Raw genomic sequence first — 22222 nt, 5'->3', positions numbered from 1 at the left:
CCTCCCCTGGCATATAATAAGTAATCACAATATATTTTTTAAAAAACCCCATTATGGGCCAGATTCTACAAACAGCATCACTATCAGTGGCTGCCTAGAAAAGCGCCGCCGATTGCATTTCAAAACTGTGACTTGCGTGAAAGGTCGGTGCCGTAAATGTAGGCCAGGGTTTTGAAGGCCTAGATTTCCAGCGCCTACCTTCTATAGAGGCGCCTTCCGGCATTGGCCGTGCCTACTTTGGCTGTAGGCGCTGATAGGTGCCTCCATGGCAATGATTACGGCGTCACTTCAGGAGACGCAGGTAAGTGGCTACATTTTTTATTAAAATGGGTTGTTGAATGGGTTTTAAGGATGCAGGTCACTAGGGTAAGGCAATAGTACAACGCTACTGCCACCTAACTTAAAGCACCCTTTGCAGAATCGGACTATATATATATATATATATATATATATATATAAAATATAATAAAGAGCTAGCTGCGCATGCGCACTCCTATTTGCGTGTTCCGTGCGTGTAGGTCTGTGGCCGAAGGAGTGCGCATGCGCGCTAATACGTCACCAGCCGATCGCCTCCACAGGCCGGACCGCAGCCAGACGCACCGCGGGAAGGGGAAGGGGAAGGGAAAGGGGGGGGGGGGAGGAGGGCTTTGAGGGAGCCGGCTGTCGGCGGAGGGCAGACGCGGGCCCAGGACGGACTTGCTCCAGCTGTACAATCCTGTCCCTTAATCTCCCTGGCCGCCTAAGTTATTTTAATTTGAAATCTTCCACCGCCGCCGCGGCTCCTCTCTCATCTTCCGACATAATATATGTGCAGCTCATGAGAGGAGCGGCGGCGGCGGCCTTGAAAACGGCTCCCTTAGTTCTTTGCTGGATTTTTTTTTTAAAGTTTAAAACTGCCGCCGTGGCTCCTCTCACGATCCCGGCCTGTGTCAGAGAAGGCTTCCGACGCAGGCGGGATCGTGAGAGGAGCCGCGTCGGCATCTTTAAACTTAAAAAAAAAATCCAACAAAGAACTAAGGGAGCCGTTTTATCTGCATGCTGCTACGAAGGAACAGGTGAGGGGGAGGGAAATGCTGATGCTGATGCACAGGGAGCAGGCAGGCATGGCAGGCAAGCAGGGGGAGAGGGAAAGGGGCTGCTTTGGGGGTAGGGGTGTGCTGGGGACACACAGAAATCATGGGCAGGGGATCACAGAGCAGGCAGGCATGGCTCAACAAGGGGAGAGGGAAAGGGGGCTGCTTTGGTGTAAGGGGTTTGCTGGGCCAGACAGCAATCATAGGGGGGAAACAGAAGGGGGCCACGGAGCAGGCAGGCATGGCACAAAAGGGGGCAGGGGCATTGGGAAATGGGGCTGCTTTGGGGGGAAGGGTGTGCTGGGGGCACACACCAATCATGGCGGGGAAGAGAAGGGGGCCACAGAGAGATAGGCAGGCATGGCACAATGGAGAAATACAGGCAGGCAGGGCGCAAGGCAGAGACACAGACAGAAAGAATGACAGACAGACAGACAGCATCCAAGCATAGAGAGAGAAAGGAAAAAAAAAACAGTCGTCTACTCTAGCACCCGTTGGACAGGGGGAGAACGAAAGAGATGCTGATGGACAGGGGGTTGAAGAAAAAGGAACGGAGGACTAATGTTGGACAGGGGGAGAAGGAAAGAGGTGCTGCTGGACAGGGGGGAGGTAAAACAAAGGGAGAAGGGCTGCTGCTGCATAAGGAGAGCAGTGAAGGGGTGGTGGTGGACACAGGGGAGGTAAAAGGAAGGGAAAATGGACAGGGGGAGCAGGCAAGGGGTGGTGATGGACAGCCAAGGAAAAAGAAAGGCAGAAAGAAAATAGCGGCTAAGGAGAGAGAGAGAAAGAAATAAAGACAGACACACACACATATGTTCTAGCACCCGTTAATGTAACGGGCTTAAAGACTAGTATATATATATAAGTGTGCAGAGATAGGTGATGTCTAATAAATTAATTACTTTAATGGCTATAGCAACATATGTATCATTCTGTTGTGTAGTAATAACTATGAGCATTTGTGGCTATCATCAAAACCAAATGAAAAAAGTAGATCCCAGAGTGCACTTTATTAATAAAGAATTCTTATATGTGAGAAATGCACTCTGGGATTTTGCATTTTTTCATCCGCACTGTGTGTGGACCTGCAGCTCCTCTTTTGTTTTGCTCGTATCAAAACCATACGCTTGCACTGTAAATTTGTTCAAACATAGAAAGTAATCTTTTAGTTATTTATTTTAATGTAAAGGAAATCTGGAGGCTTAAAGTAAAAACAATAAGTAAGACGCAGGAAGAAGATAACCAACATACCCTCTCTTTTACGAAGGTGCGCTATGCTTTTTAGCGCACGATAATCACGCGCTAAACGCTAACGCGTGCATATTATCCTTTAGAGGGTAGCGCACGTGTTGATTTAGCATGCACTAAACGCGCGCTAAAATGCTTAGTGAACCTTAGTAAAAGTGGGCCTTAATTTACATCCAGTTATAAACTTCTAAAGATATAATGAAGTGTCCATTTAGAACATATCATTCCTCCAAAAAATGCTCAAATAGATCATTTCTAAACCGTTACATATATCATTTTGAAAAGTTTCATTGTATGGTCTATATTTCTAGGATTAGGGCCGAAGTAGGCATGGCCAACGCTGGAAATGCTGGTATACTTTGGTTGTGACTCTCCACTCTATATTTCTATAGTAAATGTGCCAACCATTTACTGTATATAATATCTCTGTATTTGCAACCATATTTTGTGACGGCTAACCCCACCTTTTATCGAGCTGCACTAGAGATTTGTAGTGCGGGCTGGCATGGTAAATGCTCCAGCGCTCATAGAATTCCTGTGAGCATCGAAGCACTTCCCTCACAGGACAGATGTCTTCAAAAGAAAAGGTCATCTTTAGGCATTTTTATGTATTTTATGAATATCTAAAAGCTTTCACACTCATGCTGTTATCTCTTTTGGTTCTTCGTATCATAACGTAGTAAAAATAAGTCAACATATTTCCTACTGATTATGCCAAGCAGATAGGAAAAATTTAACTCTCTCCCCCCCCTCCCCCAATATACACAAATACAGACAGGGAAAGATGAAGGTCTGGAATAAACAGGAACAGGAGAGGCGTTCAAGTAAAGGGAAGAGAATTCATGTGCCATCTTAGTTTATACCGTATGTGCCCTGATTAGGTTCCATTTAATTATATTGGCCTATAGAATAAATGCAACATGCACATGTTATGTTGAAACACATGATATGAGTTTATCTTATGGGCAGACAGGATGGACCATGCGGGTTTTTATCTGCCTTCATCTACTATGCTACTGTGTGAAACTCAATTAAAATTATTTTTACTGTTTTGAGGAGAAGTTAACTGAAATTGTATTTTGATGTGATATATTGGAATATTGCCTCTTGCCATATTGTCTGAAAACATGGGTCCGAATGCTCTTTTTTCATTAAGATAATCTTAACAGTCCAGGTGTTACCTAGTAATTATTTACAATTTCCAGTTGAATAATGATTTTATTTTAAAATTTATATATTGTCTAGTAACTAGGCGGTTTACATATACATAACATTCAAATACAAACATCAAACAATAGCATCATGACATATTCTCTCTTAAAATTAAACCTCCTACTTCACTAATCCAGCAGTTGCTTCAAAAGAATGATGGGCACAACGGTTCATAGACAACAACGCGGAAGACAAAAGCGCGCACCGACAACTGAGTGCAAGATGGAGGCGCACGCCAAAGAAAATTACTGTTTTTAGGGGTTCCGACGGGGGTTTTTGTTGGGGAGCACCCCCAGTTTATTTACTACAAATCGCGCCGGCATTGTGGGGGGTTTGGGGGGTTGTAACCCCCCACATTTTACTGTAAACTTAACTTTTTCCCTAAAAACAGGGAAAAAGTAAAGTTTTCAGTAAAATTTGGGGGGTTACAACCCCCCAAACCCCCCACAACGCCCCCACAACGCGGCGCAATTTGTATTAAGTAAAGTGGGGGGGTTCCCCCCCATGCCCTCCCCCCCCCCGTTGGAGCCCTAAAAATAGTAATTTTCTTTGGCATGCGCCTCCGCGCTGCGCTCAATTGTCTGCTCGTGTCTTTGCCCCGGCGCGCTTTTGACCTGACACCGGGCATGGTTCATAGACAACAATGCGGAAGACAAAGGTGCGCGCCGACAACTGAGCGCAAGACGGAGGCGCGCGCCGAAGAAAATTACTGTTTTTAGGGGCTCCGACGGGGGTTTTTATAACAGCTAAAAGCCGTGTGAACCTTGTCTGATTGACTCACTGTTTCTCTGAATTGTAACAATTCTTGGATTCCGGTGCCAGGGATTTGCAGCTGCTTCTATCTTTGCTGCCGCTCTCCCCCAGACCAGTATTTTCCATACAGTACTAGCGCAGGGATAGGCAATTCCAGTCATCGAGAGCCGGAGCCAGGTCAGGTTTTCAGGATATCCACAATAAATATGCATGAGATAGATTTGCATCTCAAGGAGGCAGTGCATGTAAATCTATCTCATACATGTTCATTGTGGATATCCTGAAAACCTGACTTGGCTCCGGCTCTCGAGGACCGGAATTGCCTACCCCTGCATTAGAGGAAAGGAAAATCTAACTTGGTGTCATATCTGAGATTGTAGGATGGCTGCTTCATATTCATTTTTTTTCCTAAAACCTTCTAGCAAGCTGAGTTACATTCAGGTACCACTTTTGTACCTGAAGCAACGGAGGGTTAAGTGATTTGGTCAAAGTCACAAGGAGCATGAGTGCAACTTTAACTGGGGGGTACCCCTGGATGCTCTAAACATTAAACTATTCTTCCATTTAAATATATATGTGCAAAAGGTATATCCCACGTAGGAAAACTAGGAACATCCCTCCCCTTTAGAACCACAGAACTCTGGAACAACCTCACATCCCAGCTCAGAATTTCAAGCTCCCTCCAATCCTTCCGCAAACACCTGAAAACTTGGCTCTTTTCAAAAATCTAACACCTCCCGCTCTTTGGTACCCTGTCCCTCTTTATCTTCCTAGCTCCTTTCCTATAACCCTTCATTGTAGCTCCTTTTCAACCTAACCCTGTAAACCGTGCCGAGCTCTACGCTTGTGGAGATGGCGCGGTATACAAACCTAAGGTTTCGTTTCGTTCGTTCGTTAATTGTTTTGGAAACCTACGTATCTACAGCCTCTAATTAAGGACATAGGCCACAATCTTTTTGCACTTTCATTTTTGAGGGGAAATACCTTCTTAATCCCTCCTGTCACACACTGCCCAAAATAAGCACTTCTACAAAAACCTGCATGTATGATCAAAGAAATCAGTGTCAAGATTTATGGCGGACAGGTATTTCCCTTCTGAAATGGGAAATACGTGTGTAGTTTTTATTTCCTCCCATGTCCCAACAAACCACTCCTCCTTGCCAGCTGAAGGACAATTTTATAATCAAGGCCTTGCATTTACCGTATTTTCATGCATATAACGTGCGCGTTATACACGATTTTTACAAACCGTGCATAACCGTGCGCGTTATAGGTGAGAGCGAGACCAGAAGGCTTTGAGCATACGCAAATGCTCAAAGCCCAGTCCAGCCCGGCACAGGGAAGAAGGAGGATCTCCCTGCACCGCACAGCCCAGCCCAGCTCAGCCCAACGAGGGAGGATCTTCGGGCACTGGCACTGGCACGTCCTGTGCATTGGTGCTGGTGCCGGTGCCCAATCGGGTAAGAGATGTTTTGTGGTGCTGGGGGGGTTGTAGGATCGCAGGGGAGGGGGGGTGATGCGAGCGGGGGGGGGAGGATGCCGGTTCGCAGGCCAGAAAGTAAGCGGGAGTGGGAGCATGCGCGGTATATAGCAGCATGCGTGATATACGCGTGTGCGTGCTATATAAAAATTTTTTTACAGACATGCTTTGGACCCGCGCGCTATACGCTATACGTATGTGTGAAAATACGGTACATATCCCTTGTCTAGAATGCTAGCACTTAACACACACAAGTGTACATTTACTCATGAAAGTGCCAGGAAGGGGGTGCCCAAGCACTATTCTGTAACTGTGCGCCTAATTTACTTAGCACGTAAATGCAAAGGAGCTTACACATGGGCGGAGCATGAGCTGGATATGACTGGGGCTTGTACTTCAAGTGTGCAATTTAGAAAATATAGAAACAAAACAATGAAGACAGGTAGAGACCATATGGCCTATCCAGTCTGCCCTTCCATGCCATCTACTGTCCTTTCCTTCCGGTTAGAAATTCCAGCTTTCTTGCATTCAAATCCAGTTTTTGTTTCCATCACCTCCACCTGTAGGTCTTTCTGTGAATTTACCACCTTTTCCGTGAAGAATTATTTCTGCTGGTTGCTTCTAAGCCTATCCTCTTTGTCCTTTATCTTATGCCTTTATATTCTAGAGCTTCCTTTCAATTGAAAGAAACTTGCCTCCTGTACATTTATGCCACAGATGTATTTAATTGTCTTTTATCATATCTCCACTGTCTAGTCTTTTCTTCCAAAGTGTGCATATTGAGATCTTTAATTCTGTCCCCTTACACTTTATAATGAAGATCATTGACCATTGTAATAGCTGTCCTCTAGACAGACTCCATCCTTTTTGTACTTTTTGAAGGTGTGGTCTCCAGAACAATATTCTTAATGAGATCTTACCAGAGTCTTATACAGGGGCATCATTACCTCCTTTTTTCTACTGGCCATTTCTTTCTCTATGCATCCAAGCATCCTTCTAGCTTTGCTGTCAACTTTTCTACCTGGTTGGCTCACACCCAAGTCCTAATCCTCTTTTCATGCACGGAAGTTCTTATGTTCTTACCCCCTAAACTGTACCATCCCTTCAGGTTTTTGCAGCCCAAATGCATGACCCTGTATTTTTTTTAGCGTGAAATCTTAGCTGACATATTCTGGACCATTACCAAACTTTGCTAGGTCCTCCCTCATATTATCCACATCATCAGGGGTGTCGACCTGATTGCAGATTTTGGTATCATCCACAAAGGGGCAAACCTTACCAGACAGTCTTTCAGCAAAATTGCTTACAAAAATATTAAAAAGAATCAGTGCATTAGTGATAATATCCCTTTCCTTATAGTTATGTTAATCAGATTTTCTATTCTACCTTTACTTATTCAGTTCAAGGTCAGATTACAATACAGAAGGTTGTGTAAGTTACCCAGGAAGTTAAAATGGACAGTTTGACACAGATATTCAATAGAATTTGGTTTGGTTTATCTAATCTAATCTTCTATTTGTGAGTCGCACATACCTATACAGGCTCAAGGCGACAGATCAAAGAGGAAGGGAAAGTTGTAGGGGAAGGGGGCATGGAGAAGCAAGGGGAGGGACATAGAAGTAGGGGGTGCTATTAATTTATATCCTGCCCTTACCCAGGGAGGGTTACAAATGCATATAAAAATACATACAAGATCGACAATGAATACACCCACAAAACAGAGCAAAAGATACAAACAATAAAACACATAGGCAACCAGCACCTTACTGTCATCATCTCCTCCTCATTAACAACACAGTCTCATCCCTTATATTTCTCCTGGCAAGAAAGATGCCATTTCAGCAAGCTTTTAAAGTTCTGTATATTCTGTTGCTAGTACAGGTAGAGTATTACAGTTATTAATTCATTTTGGTCATAGTTACAAATGCAAAGTTACAAGTTAAAGACGGTCATCTTAGAAATTTTCTCAGTATCCGAGGAATTAATTCCACCTTTCGCACAAGCATACTATTTGCCTCTTAGAAATAAGGAGCAGCAACTGGTTAACCAAGGACAACAGGAACCACAATTAGATATTTCCACTTTATTGGAAACTTCTTCAAAAGATTTGGCCACACCAGCAACATTATTGGCGACTGTTGCATTGGCACCAGATAAGAACTGGATTATGAAGATGTTCTTTAAAAATAGAACCAAAGAATTTCTGGGACAGAAAGTACAGATTTTTCCGGATGTCACCAAAGAGACTCAAAAACATAGAAGGCTGTTTTTGTTATTGAAATCGGGTGTAACTTCAGTGGGGGAAAGGTTTTTTTTTCTTAGGTTTCCCTGTAAATGTATTGTTCTTTATGGTTCAGATAAATATGTTTTCTTTGATCCGACACACCTAACAAATTTTGTAGCTTTGAAACGTCTTGAGTAAAGTGGAACAACTGGAATAATAACTGACTCATGATTAGAATATTCCCTGTAACTTCAGTCACTTTTGATTTTCTTTTAAATGGTTTCTTTCTTAACTATTAATATCACTCTCTGAAAGTCTTGGATCATAGATAGATAATTGTAGACTATTGATTGCTCAATTTGTAAGGGGAATATGTTATATTTCTCCTATCTATAAAATTATTTTTTTTTCTTGTTCCTAGTTACAATCATACTGTACAAGATATTATACTTGATAATTTTGTGTAAAATAATAAATAATTAAAAAAAATAAGGTCATCGTTATGTCCCAGGAGTTTCATTAGACAATTTAGAAATGGGCTTTTATAATTGCCACTTCAGTACTTCAGGGTGAAGAACGCATTAAAAAATTCACTTAAGTAAAATAATTATTTTAAGAGTAGGCTCCATTTATCACTAACCTCTGTCACCTTCCACTCAACCCGTTCCTAATCCAGTCAGTCACTTAAGGGCCCAAATCGAGGGCACTCATTTTATTTATGTGTCACCTTTGTGGAACTATGTCAAAGCTTTGCCAAAATCTAAATATGCGGTACACCACATCTAGCTGCTCTTCCTCAATCCAACTCTAAGAGGAATTAATTAGATTTACAGAATACTGTAAGTTATGCATATTCCTGCTGCATTTGGGCATCCAGACTTAAGCCAGCTTTGACTGGTGTAGCTGTGGGCCTCTTAAATATTACTGTAACCAGGTTAAAATAAGATTAAAAGAATTTACCTGGGATCCGGGATTTGGATCCGGGCTTGCGCCGGATCCACATGTTGAGTGGGCCAGGGTCGGGTCCCTGTTTGTGGCCGCTAAAGATTTGGGCCGCATCTGGCCACATTAGAGAGTGGAAACCAATGTTGTTGGGCCACCGGGAGGTTTTGGTCTTCGAGCTCTGTTGTTTTTTGTCGGGCAGGATGAGCCAAGATGGAGCGAGATCGGGACTTCGGGTGCCACATGTGTGTCAGACGTCATTACGTACGGGATGACATCACGTAATTCGCACATGCTCGATGTCTCCGGAGTCAGACCATAGAGCACAGGTGTCAAAGTCGGTCCTCGAGGGCCAGAATCCAGTCGGGTTTTCAGGATTTCCCCAATGAATCTGCATGAGATCTATTTGCATGCACTGCTTTCAATGCATATTCATTGGGGAAATCCAGAAAACCCGACTGGATTCCGGCCCTCGAGGAGGGACTTTGACACCCCTGCCATAGAGGGAAGAGAACCGGAGCATTAAAATTGCTCCAGGGGTTTTGTTTAGTGGCGTGTCTGGCTGTGAAGAGGAGGTTGGGCCTTGAGGTGGGCCTAAGATGTCCGGGGTTGTTTGGAACCGGATCGCTGGCCCTGCACATGTGAGGGACGTCATCACACTTGCGCAGTGATGACATCCCAGGTGCTGGTGCATGCGCAGTGCAGCGACTGGCACGAGATGCACCCTAGCAGTTTATTTTTTTTATAAACTTTTAAAATAAAGCGGCAATGCCGCCGAAGTCTGGGAAAAGTTTGGGCAGTGGGGAGAGGCTCCGAAGAGCCTCCCCTGAAGATTTGGATTCCCATTTTATTATTTTATTTTTGAGTGACACGCGGGCAGCTGATAGCGTCAGTGCTGTCATGGTGATGGATCGTGCTGTCAGTTTGGCTCACGCAGGACGTTCTTGGAGTGTAAAAAGAAGTTTTAAGAAGATTTTAAAAGTTTGAAAATATTCTTTCAGGTAAGAATGTTGGTTTATTTTATTTTTTTTGTATTGTTTGGCTTGTTTCCTTTATGCTTTCCTGCAATTTAGAGTTTTGCTGTTGCTGATCTCTTGCACAGGTCTGCTGTCCTCGTGCAGAGATCAGCATCAGATGGGTGAAGATTTCAACTGTCAATTTTGACAGTTGGGAGGGTGATTTGGATCTGTGTGCAGTTAGTTTGGTTTCTGTGCCTTGTGAGAAGGTAATTATAGCTGGTTTTATTGAATTTTAAATAGGAGTTGGAGGTTTTGATTGAAGTTGAGGTTTGATATATAGATTCTGGTATTTGTCCAAGGGTGAAAACATTTCTTTCTGGCTGATATGAAGAATTGTTTTATCTGTGAAACTATTTGATGCTAGACATAGTCTGTGAGAATCTTCTGGGAAATGTTTTGAGAGATTCTCTGAGTGACAAATCTGTGGTGCTGATTTTTGGAGAAGATTTTATGAGAGGTCCTGTGTGAGATTTCTGTGTAATGTTGTGAGAGAAATATTGGTGAAGCAAGGTTGTGAACTGCTTTTGAAACCTGATTTTTGGAGAAATTTTCAGTCTCTGTGTAATAAGTTTGTGGTGCTGATTTCTGGAGAAATTAATGAGATGTCCTGTGACAGATTTCTGTGGAATATTGTGAGAGACTATTAGTGAAGCAAAGTTGTGAAACTGCCTTGGAAATCTTTTTCTGGGAATAATTTCTGGATTTTGGAAAAAGATTTATATGCATGAAATGTTTAGAGGAAAGATGAGTTTTGTGATTATATATAGGAAATTATATATAGGGGGATCGAAATAGAATAGGGAACATCAATTATCTGTTTTTTTCCCCTAGATTAGAAAGTATTTTAGGCAACTGTGGGGGTTATTAGATTTAGGATAGGGGTACCACGTTGGCCTGTTGTTGCTAGTAGATCTCTCTCTCTCCCTGGAACTAACCTACTACTCTAGCTAAAACCAAGGGCTCCTTTTATGAAGGCGCGTTAGCGGTTTAACGCGTGTAATAGCGTGCGCTTAACCGCCGGCCACGCTAGCTGCTACCGCCTCCTCTTGAGCAGATGGTAGTTTTTCAGCTAGCGCGGGGGTTAGCGCGTGATAAAACGTTGCGGTGCACTAACGCGGCTTTGTAAAAGGAGCCCTTAAAGAACTGAGTAGAGGGGGAAGCAAAATTTCATTGTCTAGACTTGTTATACAGCATTTGTTTATTAAATTTTATTTCTATATTCAATTTAGAGCAGGGGTGTTCCGCCACTAATTTCTGACAAGTGGTATGATCAGTGACACTCAGAAAAGCACACAGACAATATAAAGCATAAACAATAACACTTTATTATACACATATAAGAATTAAATATAAATTATCATCACCTTGACCCCATATAACGACCATCTTCACCATTGGGAATCCGTGCAATAGATAGATGGGTGGACCAAAGGACTGTCCCTTTAGACGTCGTGGCTTCTCCCTACAGACATCATGGATTCTGCTGTCAGGGTCAGAATCCCGGTCTTATATAGGATGCACACTGCGGAGTTCATAAACAGCTGGTCCTGCTGTTACAATTAGTCCTGCTCTTTTGCTCTGTGTTTTGACAACACCCAGGTCAGGATGTCAGAAGGAAGTGTTTGCAGGGTTTCACTCTCCCTTTGATGTGGTTTTGTCAACATTCAGGTCAAAAAGGTCAAGATAGCAAATACTTGTCACCGTCCCTTTCTTTTTTGATGTAGTTTCCCATCTGTCTTTACTGATGTTATTTGAGCGGCAAGGAGGTCAAAGAGGTCAGGATCTCAAATAAGCAAGGAGGTGTTGCAGTTTATTGTCTCTTTGATGCTATCCAGTTGTCATTCAAATAAAGGAAGTCAGGATAGGTGTTGCACTGTCTCTTTGATGCTATCAAGAAGGTGTTACAGAGGCCATCTGTCTTTACTATCCTTTTGGTGTGGTCAAGGTAACACTCAGGACAAAGAGGTCAGATAAGCAGACTTGAGGAGACATATCAGTAATATTCTGAACATGTCAGTAAGTAATATGCTGAACATGTCAGTAATATGCTGAGGTATAACATTCCACTCCTGGATACTCAAGTCTGCTTCTCCAAATTAAGAAGTCCTCCGAATTAGGGGAGAGAGTGTCCGACAATTAAGAAATGTTAACATAAAGATAAAATGAAGAAACACCTTTTATGCCATATCACTGCCTCTAGTGATAGCATCCCACCCATGGAGTGCAGTGGTAGCTTCAATATGATCTGCCACAGAATGCAAGTTAGTATTTCACTGCAACACACTAACATTCTGTAAACATACTGAAAAGGGAGCTTGACTAGCAGGAATCACAAGTTCAACAGTACTAAGGACACATTGTTTCATTTCAAAATTTACACCATTTTCTATCTAAGGGTACAGAATGTGATGTGGTTTTTAAATCAATGCGATAAAGTTAATTCTTTGTGATATCATTAACGACATGTAACATTAACTGATCATATCGTAGCGTTAGTTCATAATTATGTACAGTATTTGGCACCCATTCACCTTCCCATCTAAATACATCTGCTACTCTGGAGCCAAAATATGCTTGTTTGCCAGCCAGTATTTCAGAAACAATAGTATTTATTCTACTTTTAAGCAAAGGTAAAATGGGAAAATTAATTTTCCCTTCATAAATTATTTCCTTATGTGCTAAACTTGGTATTCTTGCATTCCCTAATATTTCTTGCTAATTAGGCATTTTACTTGAAAGTATCACGTATAGGGAATCATGGAAATTAATAATCTTATTAATATTATATTTGTGCTCTTACTCATGGCTTACATACATTTAGGGTAGCTTCATAGTCACCATCGATCACTGCAGTTATCTGGTATCCTGTTTTTCTTAGCAGCTTTGGTTAGGGTCTGGCTATGCTCCAGTTTCAATAGGCTTGCTATGCCACTCACATGCCTTCACTCATGTAAGATTCACGAGCACCGCCTCCAGAGACCAGCCCTAATGTGAAGTGGCAGGATATAGGCTCACTTCTTTTCCCAAGTCGGTGCCACATAATAGCTTCATGGCACTGTATGTCTGGTTGCGTGTCATCATCTTCTCGATCTGGTGAAATTTTCTCTTAACCCAGCATGTTAGCCAAATCTTCAGAATGAGAGAGCAGAGCTGACCAATTTTATCACAAAAGGATGAAAGTCTATATGAAATAACATTTCCCAGTACGTGATTTTTCAAGGGAAATATTTCCTCATGACTGTTTAGCTTCAATGCTTTAGTTAAATAAACACCCCTAGTGGTAAATGAGAAGATAAGAGAAAAAAAAACAAAAACCCCACTTTATGTACAGAAGGTGAGAACAGGTGACACAATATTTGTGTGTAAAGTAGTATTTGTGTGAGATGAGAGAAACAATACTAATGCACTTAAAGGTCTTCTGTAGGACATTCAGAAAATACACCTTTTTATGTTCTGGACATAATTATTATGTCATTTAAGAGAGACCATACACACATACAGAATGTGATACCAAAATAACTTATGTCAGAGATGTGCACTGCACTGTTTATACCTGGTAAGTTAAATAAAGAGAGACCATTTTTTATTTTATTTAGCAAATATCAAATACCAATGAACACCATTTTACCAGGTATAAAGCTTTCTAATTATTTCTCTTCAGATATCCTTTTATAATATAACCCCTAACTAAATTATCATTGGGCTGTATAGAAACATAGAAAGATGACGGCAGAAAAGGGCCAAGGCCCATCAAGTCTGCCCACTCTATAGACCCTTTGCCCTGACCCAAGTAGGGATCCCACATGGGCGTCCCCTTTATTCCTAAAATCTGGCACGCTGCTGGCCTCGATTACCTGTGAGCCATAGCATAAAATCATTGTGAGCATGGTTTTCATAAGATACTTTCTGGTATGTGGGGGAATCTTTTTTGGAAAGGGATATGGTACCATTAGAAGGGGTGGAATAAACTCTGGAAATAGCCAATGTGCAATGTTGGGGTACCCCTTAAGCTAAAACAGACAACACATAACAGAAACAGACAAACACAGAGCTCCGGCATGCTTTCTTCCATCGGTAATGATTCAGGGTTGAATTTAATCTGTAAATAAGCACACTATTAATCAAAAGAGTCACAAACAAATGTGGTATCCATTGGATTCCCACTATAATGTCACAGTGCTGGACGTATTTTAAATGTGGCACAGTGAAATTGGTTCTCCGGACCATGTCTGGATACTAAGCTTCTAAAAGAAAGAGAGATAGAAACTTAAGTTAATTGCTCTATATAGTTTTACTGGTCTTCTTTTCTATTTTCTTCCATTTCAAAGCTCTGTCACACAATCATAAAAATTCAAGCAGGGACGCTTTAATCTATAAAACATATAAGAGAGGTTTACGTGCAGGTCCAGTGGTTCACAATGTTAGTGTTTTAGGTAAAAGACACATTTGCAAAATTACTTGGAGTGCAACTTCCTTATACTATCTAACAAAACTTTATACATTATAAAGGTCACTTAGCAATATTTCTACTTTTTTTATTGTCCAACCTACCCCATATGTTACCCCAGATGTGAAATATGTTGCCTCCAAAATCCAAAAAGGCCCAAGTCTGTTTTTTACTTTGGGGAGAAGGGAAGTTTAGCTTTCTCTATCACCTCTCGGCATCTGTAAGTATTTTTTGTGGTACTCTGGTATATGTATATTGCCTCCCTTGCCAAGTGGATGTAAATGGTTCTGGACATTGCTCCACTATAGGAATAGTAAAAAATGCATTGGTTCATGTTTACAATTTTTTGTGGAGATCAGCACTACTATTGGTTTCCCCACCACTACTGATCTCATAGGAATGTCTGGCAATTTACCAAAACTATAGATTCCATCGGAAAGCTGTAATGTTATTATATTTTAAGGAATCCCATAGATTAATACAGTATATTCCCAAATTGGTAATTGTCCAATTTTAAAATTTGTAAAATTTTTTTTTTTTTTCTTCCTGCTTGTATAATTTTCCCCCCAATCCTGATATTTATATTCCTCCACCCCAGTGTCCACTACAGCTTGTACCTTTTGCTCCCCAGATTTCTACTAGATATTTATCTCTACCTGCGGACGCTGTTCTAATTTGGTCCAGGCAAACACTGAGACTCGGCATTCACATTATTGATCCTCCCAACACTTCCACCCTTTTAAATCAGGATAAAGAATGGAAGCAATTTCCTCAGGGGGGGCCGTTGGCACCAAAATATCCTCCCTCTCTCCTTTGTTCTCTACTTTTGTACATTCCCCATAATGTCCCTGTATCTTCTCCATCTATTTCTTCCCTCTTTACACCAGCTTTTATTAATGCCAAAAACATATTCCTCTGAGACACCCGCTTAGCCCTGTTTGAATTGGATTGTCCTTTTCTCTTTTTATCAAAAGTATTTTGAGGTCCCCAGTCCCCCCAATCTCCTAACTGTCGGATCGCTTCTAAGGCTTCCAAAATAGTCCTGTCTATCTGATTTATCAACAAAGTTATCATTACCTGTTTGTATGCCGGTGCAGCATACTTAATAATTTTATTTTTCATGGACACCGTAAAAGGTAATGACATATATGTGTCAGCGTGACCTATTACTAAGGCTACCTTCATAGCCTTTTCCTTAATTCTCATTTGAGCATCTTTTACCAAATTTTATCATTTGATGGCCAATCAGATTCAAGTGGATATCGCTTCGTGACAGAGCATCTTTTAATGTATACCAAATTTTATCATTTGAGGGCCAATCAGATTCAAGTGGATATCGCTTCGTGACACCCCTACTAATTATCTCTAATAAAGACCATTGGGCATTTTTTTTGCAGGATAAGGATCCTCTCGTAACGCATTTTGTACTGCTATTTCTTGACTAATTTGAACAAATTTAGGGGCATCTGTGGCATCCCACATAATCCCTGCTGCGCCCATCTCCTGTACCCGAATTACCCATGGTATTAGTGGTTCCCCAGGCTGCTGTGTAAAGCGTGCCATCATATCCATGACTTCGTGCTGAGTAAAGTCTTCCATAACATCATTTCTAGTTAGATTTTCTCCTGTCTGCAAATTTCCCTGTAATCTTCGTCTCCTCACTGGCTTTGCTTCTGAACTTTCTGCCTGCTTTCCTTCAATACATATATCCTCCTCACTGTTATTAGAATTTGAATCACAAATTTCCCCATCCCGTTTGTTTGGATTCCAATTATCCGGCAGATGATAATTTAAGATTTTAACTTTTCTGTAACTCACTTTCCGCCTCCGTTTTTTGTATTTATATCGTGCATATCGCACGGCCTTATCCATTAACAACTTATTCTGACATTGCAGCATTCCAAAGGCATGCAGTTGATTACACCTATTCTTTTCCAGCTCTCCTGATTTCAATTGTAATTCATGTTTAGCTTCATGCAAATTCCTCCAGTCTGACAAAATCATCCTTCCTTGTCTAAAAATCACTTCTTGCTCTTCTCCTTTTGAGATTTTCACCTTTTGTAAGGAGGCACACAATTCATGTGGATCCCCACTTCCAAAAGTACAGGATTCACACAATCCTGCTTCTACAGACCACTCAGTGGCCATTAATTTTCCCATAATTTCATTCCCATTTGGAATGGAGGGATTGGGAGCCTGCTCCTCAACCCCTTGTTGCCTAGTTAGCTTTCCTGACGTCATTAGATCAACCCCACTTCTGGTACCAATTTGTTCCGCCACTAATTTCTGACAAGTGGGATGATCAGTGACACTCAGAAAAGCACACAGACAATATAAAGCATAAATAATAACACTTTATTATACACATATAAGAATTAAATATAAATTATCATCACCTTGACCCCATATAACGACCATCTTCACCATTGGGAATCCGTGCAATAGATAGATGGGTGGACCAAAGGACTGTCCCTTTAGACGTCGTGGCTTCTCCCTACAGACATCATGGATTCTGCTGTCAGGGTCAGAATCCCGGTCTTATATAGGATGCACACTGCGGAGTTCATAAACAGCTGGTCCTGCTGTTACAATTAGTCCTGCTCTTTTGCTCTGTGTTTTGACAACACCCAGGTCAGGATGTCAGAAGGAAGTGTTTGCAGGGTTTCACTCTCCCTTTGATGTGGTTTTGTCAACATTCAGGTCAAAAAGGTCAAGATAGCAAATACTTGTCACTGTCCCTTTCTTTTTTGATGTAGTTTCCCAATTGTCTTTACTGATGTTATTTGAGCGGCAAGGAGGTCAAAGAGGTCAGGATCTCAAATAAGCAAGGAGGTGTTGCAGTTTATTGTCTCTTTGATGCTATCCAGTTGTCACTCAAATAAAGGAAGTCAGGATATGTAATGTAATGTAATTTATTTCTTATATACCGCTACATCCGTGTTGCACTGTCTCTTTGATGCTATCAAGAAGGTGTTACAGAGGCCATCTGTCTTTACTATCCTTTTGGTGTGGTCAAGGTAACACTCAGGACAAAGAGGTCAGATAAGCAGACTTGAGGAGACATATCAGTAATATTCTGAACATGTCAGTAAGTAATATGCTGAACATGTCAGTAATATGCTGAGGTATAACAAGGGGTGTCCAACCTTTTGGCTTCCCTGGGCCGCATTGGCCGAAAAAAATGTTTCTGGGACTGCACAAACGCGCTGACACTGCAGTAAGACAGAGGAGGGAGCCAGCAAGACGGTAAACACCCGGGGGCAGCAGAAGAAAACACTGCATTGTCCTCGACAGGGGCTGCACAAAATACTTCACGGGGCCGCATGCGGCCCTCGGGCTGCAGGTTGGACACCCCTGATTTAGAGTCCTTAGTGCTTCTTTTTATCTATTTTATTATATGTTTAATAAATATTTTTATTTCCAAGGTTACATTTCAAAATTATATTTTTAAAAATGTAATTCACTCCTTCTCCTGTGGAAAGGTATTAGTTTAACCCTCGGTGTTCACGACTACAAATAAATCTTATTTCAAGAGGGATACCTTTTACCTCAGTCAGAAAAGGAGGGGGGTTACATTACACCCCAATGCCAACTTACAGTAGTGTTCTGTAAAGGGAACTGGTTGCCCAGGTACTGTTCCAGAATAGGTACCTGCTTTGTGGCCTCAATGGAAGTGTTCAGATGTAGAATATCATCCATAGTGCAGGTTTACATGTGCATGTGAGTTTTCAACATTTATTCAAAATACATGTTTACATGCTGATTGATTATGTATATTGGGAATTGGACTTCTAAATTAAGGGCCATTATCTAGCTTCTCGGTAATAGGTTAAAGCAGGTATTCAAACTTCTTGATTTGTGAATTAGTGCCAATTACATGTTCAAGCTTGTTTAATAAAGCAGCAGGGATTCTGTTTGTTTGTTTTCTTCTATGTTCCAGATTTGATAGGGTGTCTTTATTAAGTTTTTACTCCTGATTTCCAGGACTTCAATCTACCGCTTTAAGAATTGTATTTCTCCCTAGGGACAATTAGATTTGCAAAAGTAAATTATGTGTTGCTTAGGAAGAAAGAAAACCCCCTGAGATCAAAATAAATAAAATAATAATGTAGTCAGATGTGGTATGTACTTCCAAATGGAAAGATTTACTGAGTGATTGTTATTGAAGAGATCACACATTTTGATATGGAATAGCTCCAAGGTGGTTCTTTTGGATTTGTGTAAACAAATCCATGTTTGTTTAAGAGGGCAACCAAGAACTGGATGACACGCCAGGCTTTTTGTGTTCACATTTTTAGGCCAGCAGCTTCCAGGAGCAGCATTGTGCATTTTCCACTCTTGGTTTTGTTTGCTCAACCCTCAGCCCTGTAGAACAGAGCAGCTATCGTAGCAGAGGTGAAATTGGCTTGATATGGTTAGATGTCAGGCATCACTATGCAGGGTAGGTGCAAGGAATAGTATCAGGGACCAAAACTGTGAGGGGAAAGGCTGATGATGTTAGGCCAATCTGGCTTCCTTAGCTCTGTCTCAGGGAACAATGTTTCCTTGACCCATATATATATCCTTGCTCAGAAATGAAGGAAACGTGGGTGAATGTACATGCGGCACAGATTTCTTAGCATGAACAATTCTATATCATCTCACTTGAGATTTTGCTATTTTAATTTATTTAATTAATTAATTAAAAATTATTTATAAACCACCTATCTACAAGTCTAGGCGAGGAACATCCACATAACAAGTAACAAAATACAAAAAATACAAAGTACAAGTAACAAAATACAAAAACATCACATATCAAAAAAAAGCAAATCGTAAAAACCTCCTAAAATATCTAAGCATCATTGCACAATTACAAAATATATCTTCAAAAAATAATTCATACACCCTCACCATTGGTACCAAAAGCACGTCCAAATAACAGTTTTTACTTCTTTTCTAAATTGACACAGCATGGTTAATTGTCACACTGGACCCGATAGGGCATTCCACACAACTGGGCCCTGTACAGACAGCATAGATTTGCGATTGCTAGTGAGTTTTAATGCAAGTATGTTTTGTTGTACTGGTGAGGGAGTATACATTTCTTTAATTAAGGAATATTTCAGCAAGGCACAGAATGGAAAATTGTTAGTGTGAACCAAATCGCATTACCGAGAGCAAGTGCCCTTTCAGAACTTGCTTAGCTTGGTAGGGGATATACAAAACAACTTCCTTATTATGACATTTTCTTTTATTTTGTAGCAAATCATTCATCTTGTCTTCCCCTCCTATTACTGGCTATAGGAAATTCACCAAATATATTTTAATCGCAGTAAAAATTAATTGGAGAACATTATGTACTGAGTTTGATTATATTTGTTTATAAGACAAAGTTGCTAACTGAGGGCTCCTTTTACTAAATGGCGCTAGAGGTTTTTAGTGCGGGCTGGTGAGGTAAATGCTCTGACGCTCATAGAATTCCTATGAAGGAGCATTTGCCACGCTGGCCCGTGCAAAAACCTCTAGCGCCATTTACTAAAGCCCAGCATAAATCCTAAGTGGAACAGTCGAGTGCGTATAAAATACAAGAATACCAAAACACTCCATTAAAGGGTTGCTAAAGGTCCATATTATTATTATGCTGAGGAAGTGAAAGAAAAAAACCTTAGATTTAAGGTAGCACTCTACTTAATGCAGTACCAGTTCTGGCTAAGGGGCAAGTGAAAGTTTTTTATGCCTGCGATAGATTAAACTGGGGACTAATACTATGCCAGGGTACACCTGGCAGGGCCTCCGCGTGTGCGGATCACGGACTTGATGGACCTAGGGTCTGTTCTGGAGATGGCACTTCTTATGTTCTTATGCTCTTATTTTAAATCTCAGATTTTTTCCTTCACTTCCTCAGCATAATAATAATATGGACCTGTAGTGATCCTTTAATGGATTGTTTTGGTATTCTTGTATTATATTCTGCCATTTCTGATTTCATTAAAATATAACATAAAATATACATGTACTCATACACACACACACACACACAATTTAATAGGTTTGCGCCTCTGGATTTTAATTTCTATAGCACATTATTGTATATTGGTATCACACTGTTTACGTGCACATTTTTTTTTTTTTTTCACAGAGTGTACATACACATAAGCCGCACTTCCTGGTTTTGCACTGCCAAGAAGTTGGTGGAAAAAACTATGAAGCTTCCATGTCTCATGTCGATAAGCTTGTTAAGTAAGTACTTGCATGAAACAAAATGTGACTGCTTGAACTCGCATTTGTGTGGTCAGGACAAAAATGTTTTAATCGGTACATTTTTCTTTCTAGCAAAAAAAAAAAAAAAAAAAAAGTGCCAGTACTCAAATAGCAGGAGTGGGGTGATCACAGCAGCCAGGCGCCCTGCAACCAGCCATGGAATCCACGGAAAGGCAGCACTGAGTGTGCATAATCTGTGCTCTGTTATTAAGACTTGAGGACCATGAACCATTTCTATCAAGCAATGGAAAAGGTGGTGGTATTCAGTACCCCTGAGTACCCCCTCAAAAGAAAAGCCCTGGTTTTAATAGTTACTCAAACTAGATTGAAAGAACAGGAATGGGGATGGGTGCAAATAAAGGGAAGAGAGTTCATGTGCCATCTTAGTTTATACCGTATACACCTTGATTAGGTTCCATTTAATTGTATTGGACTATAGGATGAATGCAACACGCATACAATTTTGCCCAGTGAATTTATGCATTGGTTTATTGAGCTTCAGGGTTGGGTGGCATGTTAGCTACCGGTTAGTCCCTATGATGATAATGGGGACTAAAAGTAGCCTAATGCTGAAAATACAGAGATGAGCAGCTGTGGGTTAGTACAAATTATGTGAAGTAGCACAATTAAAAACAAACAAACAAACCAAAAAAAACCCAAAAAACCACACCAGGACCAAAAAAGCTAAGCTTCACCTCTTGAATTGCAGTAATGATTTCTGTGATTCCTCAGCTACTACAAATTATACAGTATTAGCTAGTTCCAAAATTATTTTTAATGATTGATGTTCCAAAATACTTAATGCCTATGGAGATGAGTTTCAGAAAGGTACTTACCAACTTGACTAGGTCAACGGCATTTCCCAGAGTGATCAGGAGGTGGAAGAAGTGTCCTCACCCTAGTCACTGTGTCTTGAGCTGCACTGATGATGACTCCCCCTACTTGTTAGAGGAGCGTGTGGTATAATGGTTAAAGCTACAGCCTCAGCATCCTGAAGTTGTGGGTTCAAACCTCAACACTACTCCTTGTGACCCTGGGCAAGTCACTTAATCCTTCACTGCTCCAGGTACTGTGAGCCCACCGAGACAGAGAAGGGTTTCAGAAATGTGCTTACCAGCTTGACTAGATCAATGATACTTCCCAGAGGATGACCAGAGGATCAGGAGGTGGAAGAAGTGTCCTCACTGGGACAGAGAGGGAAAATGCTTGAGCACCTGATTTGTTACCCGTTCTGAGCTCCTTTGGGAGGATGAGCTAAAAAATTGAATAAATATAAAATATGAATAAATATAATATACTAGTCTTATAGCCCGTTAACATTAACGGGTGCTAGAATATATGTGTGTGTGTCTGTCTTTATTTCTTTCTCTCTCTCTCCTTAGCCGCTTTCTTTCTTTCTGCCTTTCTTTTTCCTTGGCTGTCCATCACCACCCCTTGCCTGCTCCCCCTGTCCATTGTCCCTTCCTTTTACCTCCCCTGTGTCCACCACCACCCCTTCACTGCTCTCCTTATGCAGCAGCAGCCCTTTTCCCTTTGTTTTACCTTCCCCCTGTCCAGCAGCACCTCTTTCCTTCTCTCCCT

General features: G+C 41.2%; 1 protein-coding gene across 2 annotated transcripts in view; it reads left to right on the top strand.

The window, feature by feature from the left end:
• Positions 1-22222, top strand: part of INPP5A (inositol polyphosphate-5-phosphatase A) — a 764365-nt gene that overhangs the window by 240701 nt on the left and 501442 nt on the right. For both annotated transcript variants that reach the window (XM_033942100.1, XM_033942101.1), the window contains exon 3: positions 20520-20620. In XM_033942100.1, coding sequence (XP_033797991.1) covers positions 20520-20620 — 101 coding nt within the window. The remainder of the gene's footprint in view (positions 1-20519; positions 20621-22222) is intronic.

The sequence above is a fragment of the Geotrypetes seraphini genome, chromosome 4 (assembly GCF_902459505.1).
Source record: "Geotrypetes seraphini chromosome 4, aGeoSer1.1, whole genome shotgun sequence".
NCBI classification, from domain to species: domain Eukaryota; kingdom Metazoa; phylum Chordata; class Amphibia; order Gymnophiona; family Dermophiidae; genus Geotrypetes; species Geotrypetes seraphini.
The sequence above is the reverse complement of the archived record's forward strand: the minus strand, read 5'-3'. Positions and strand labels throughout refer to the sequence as shown.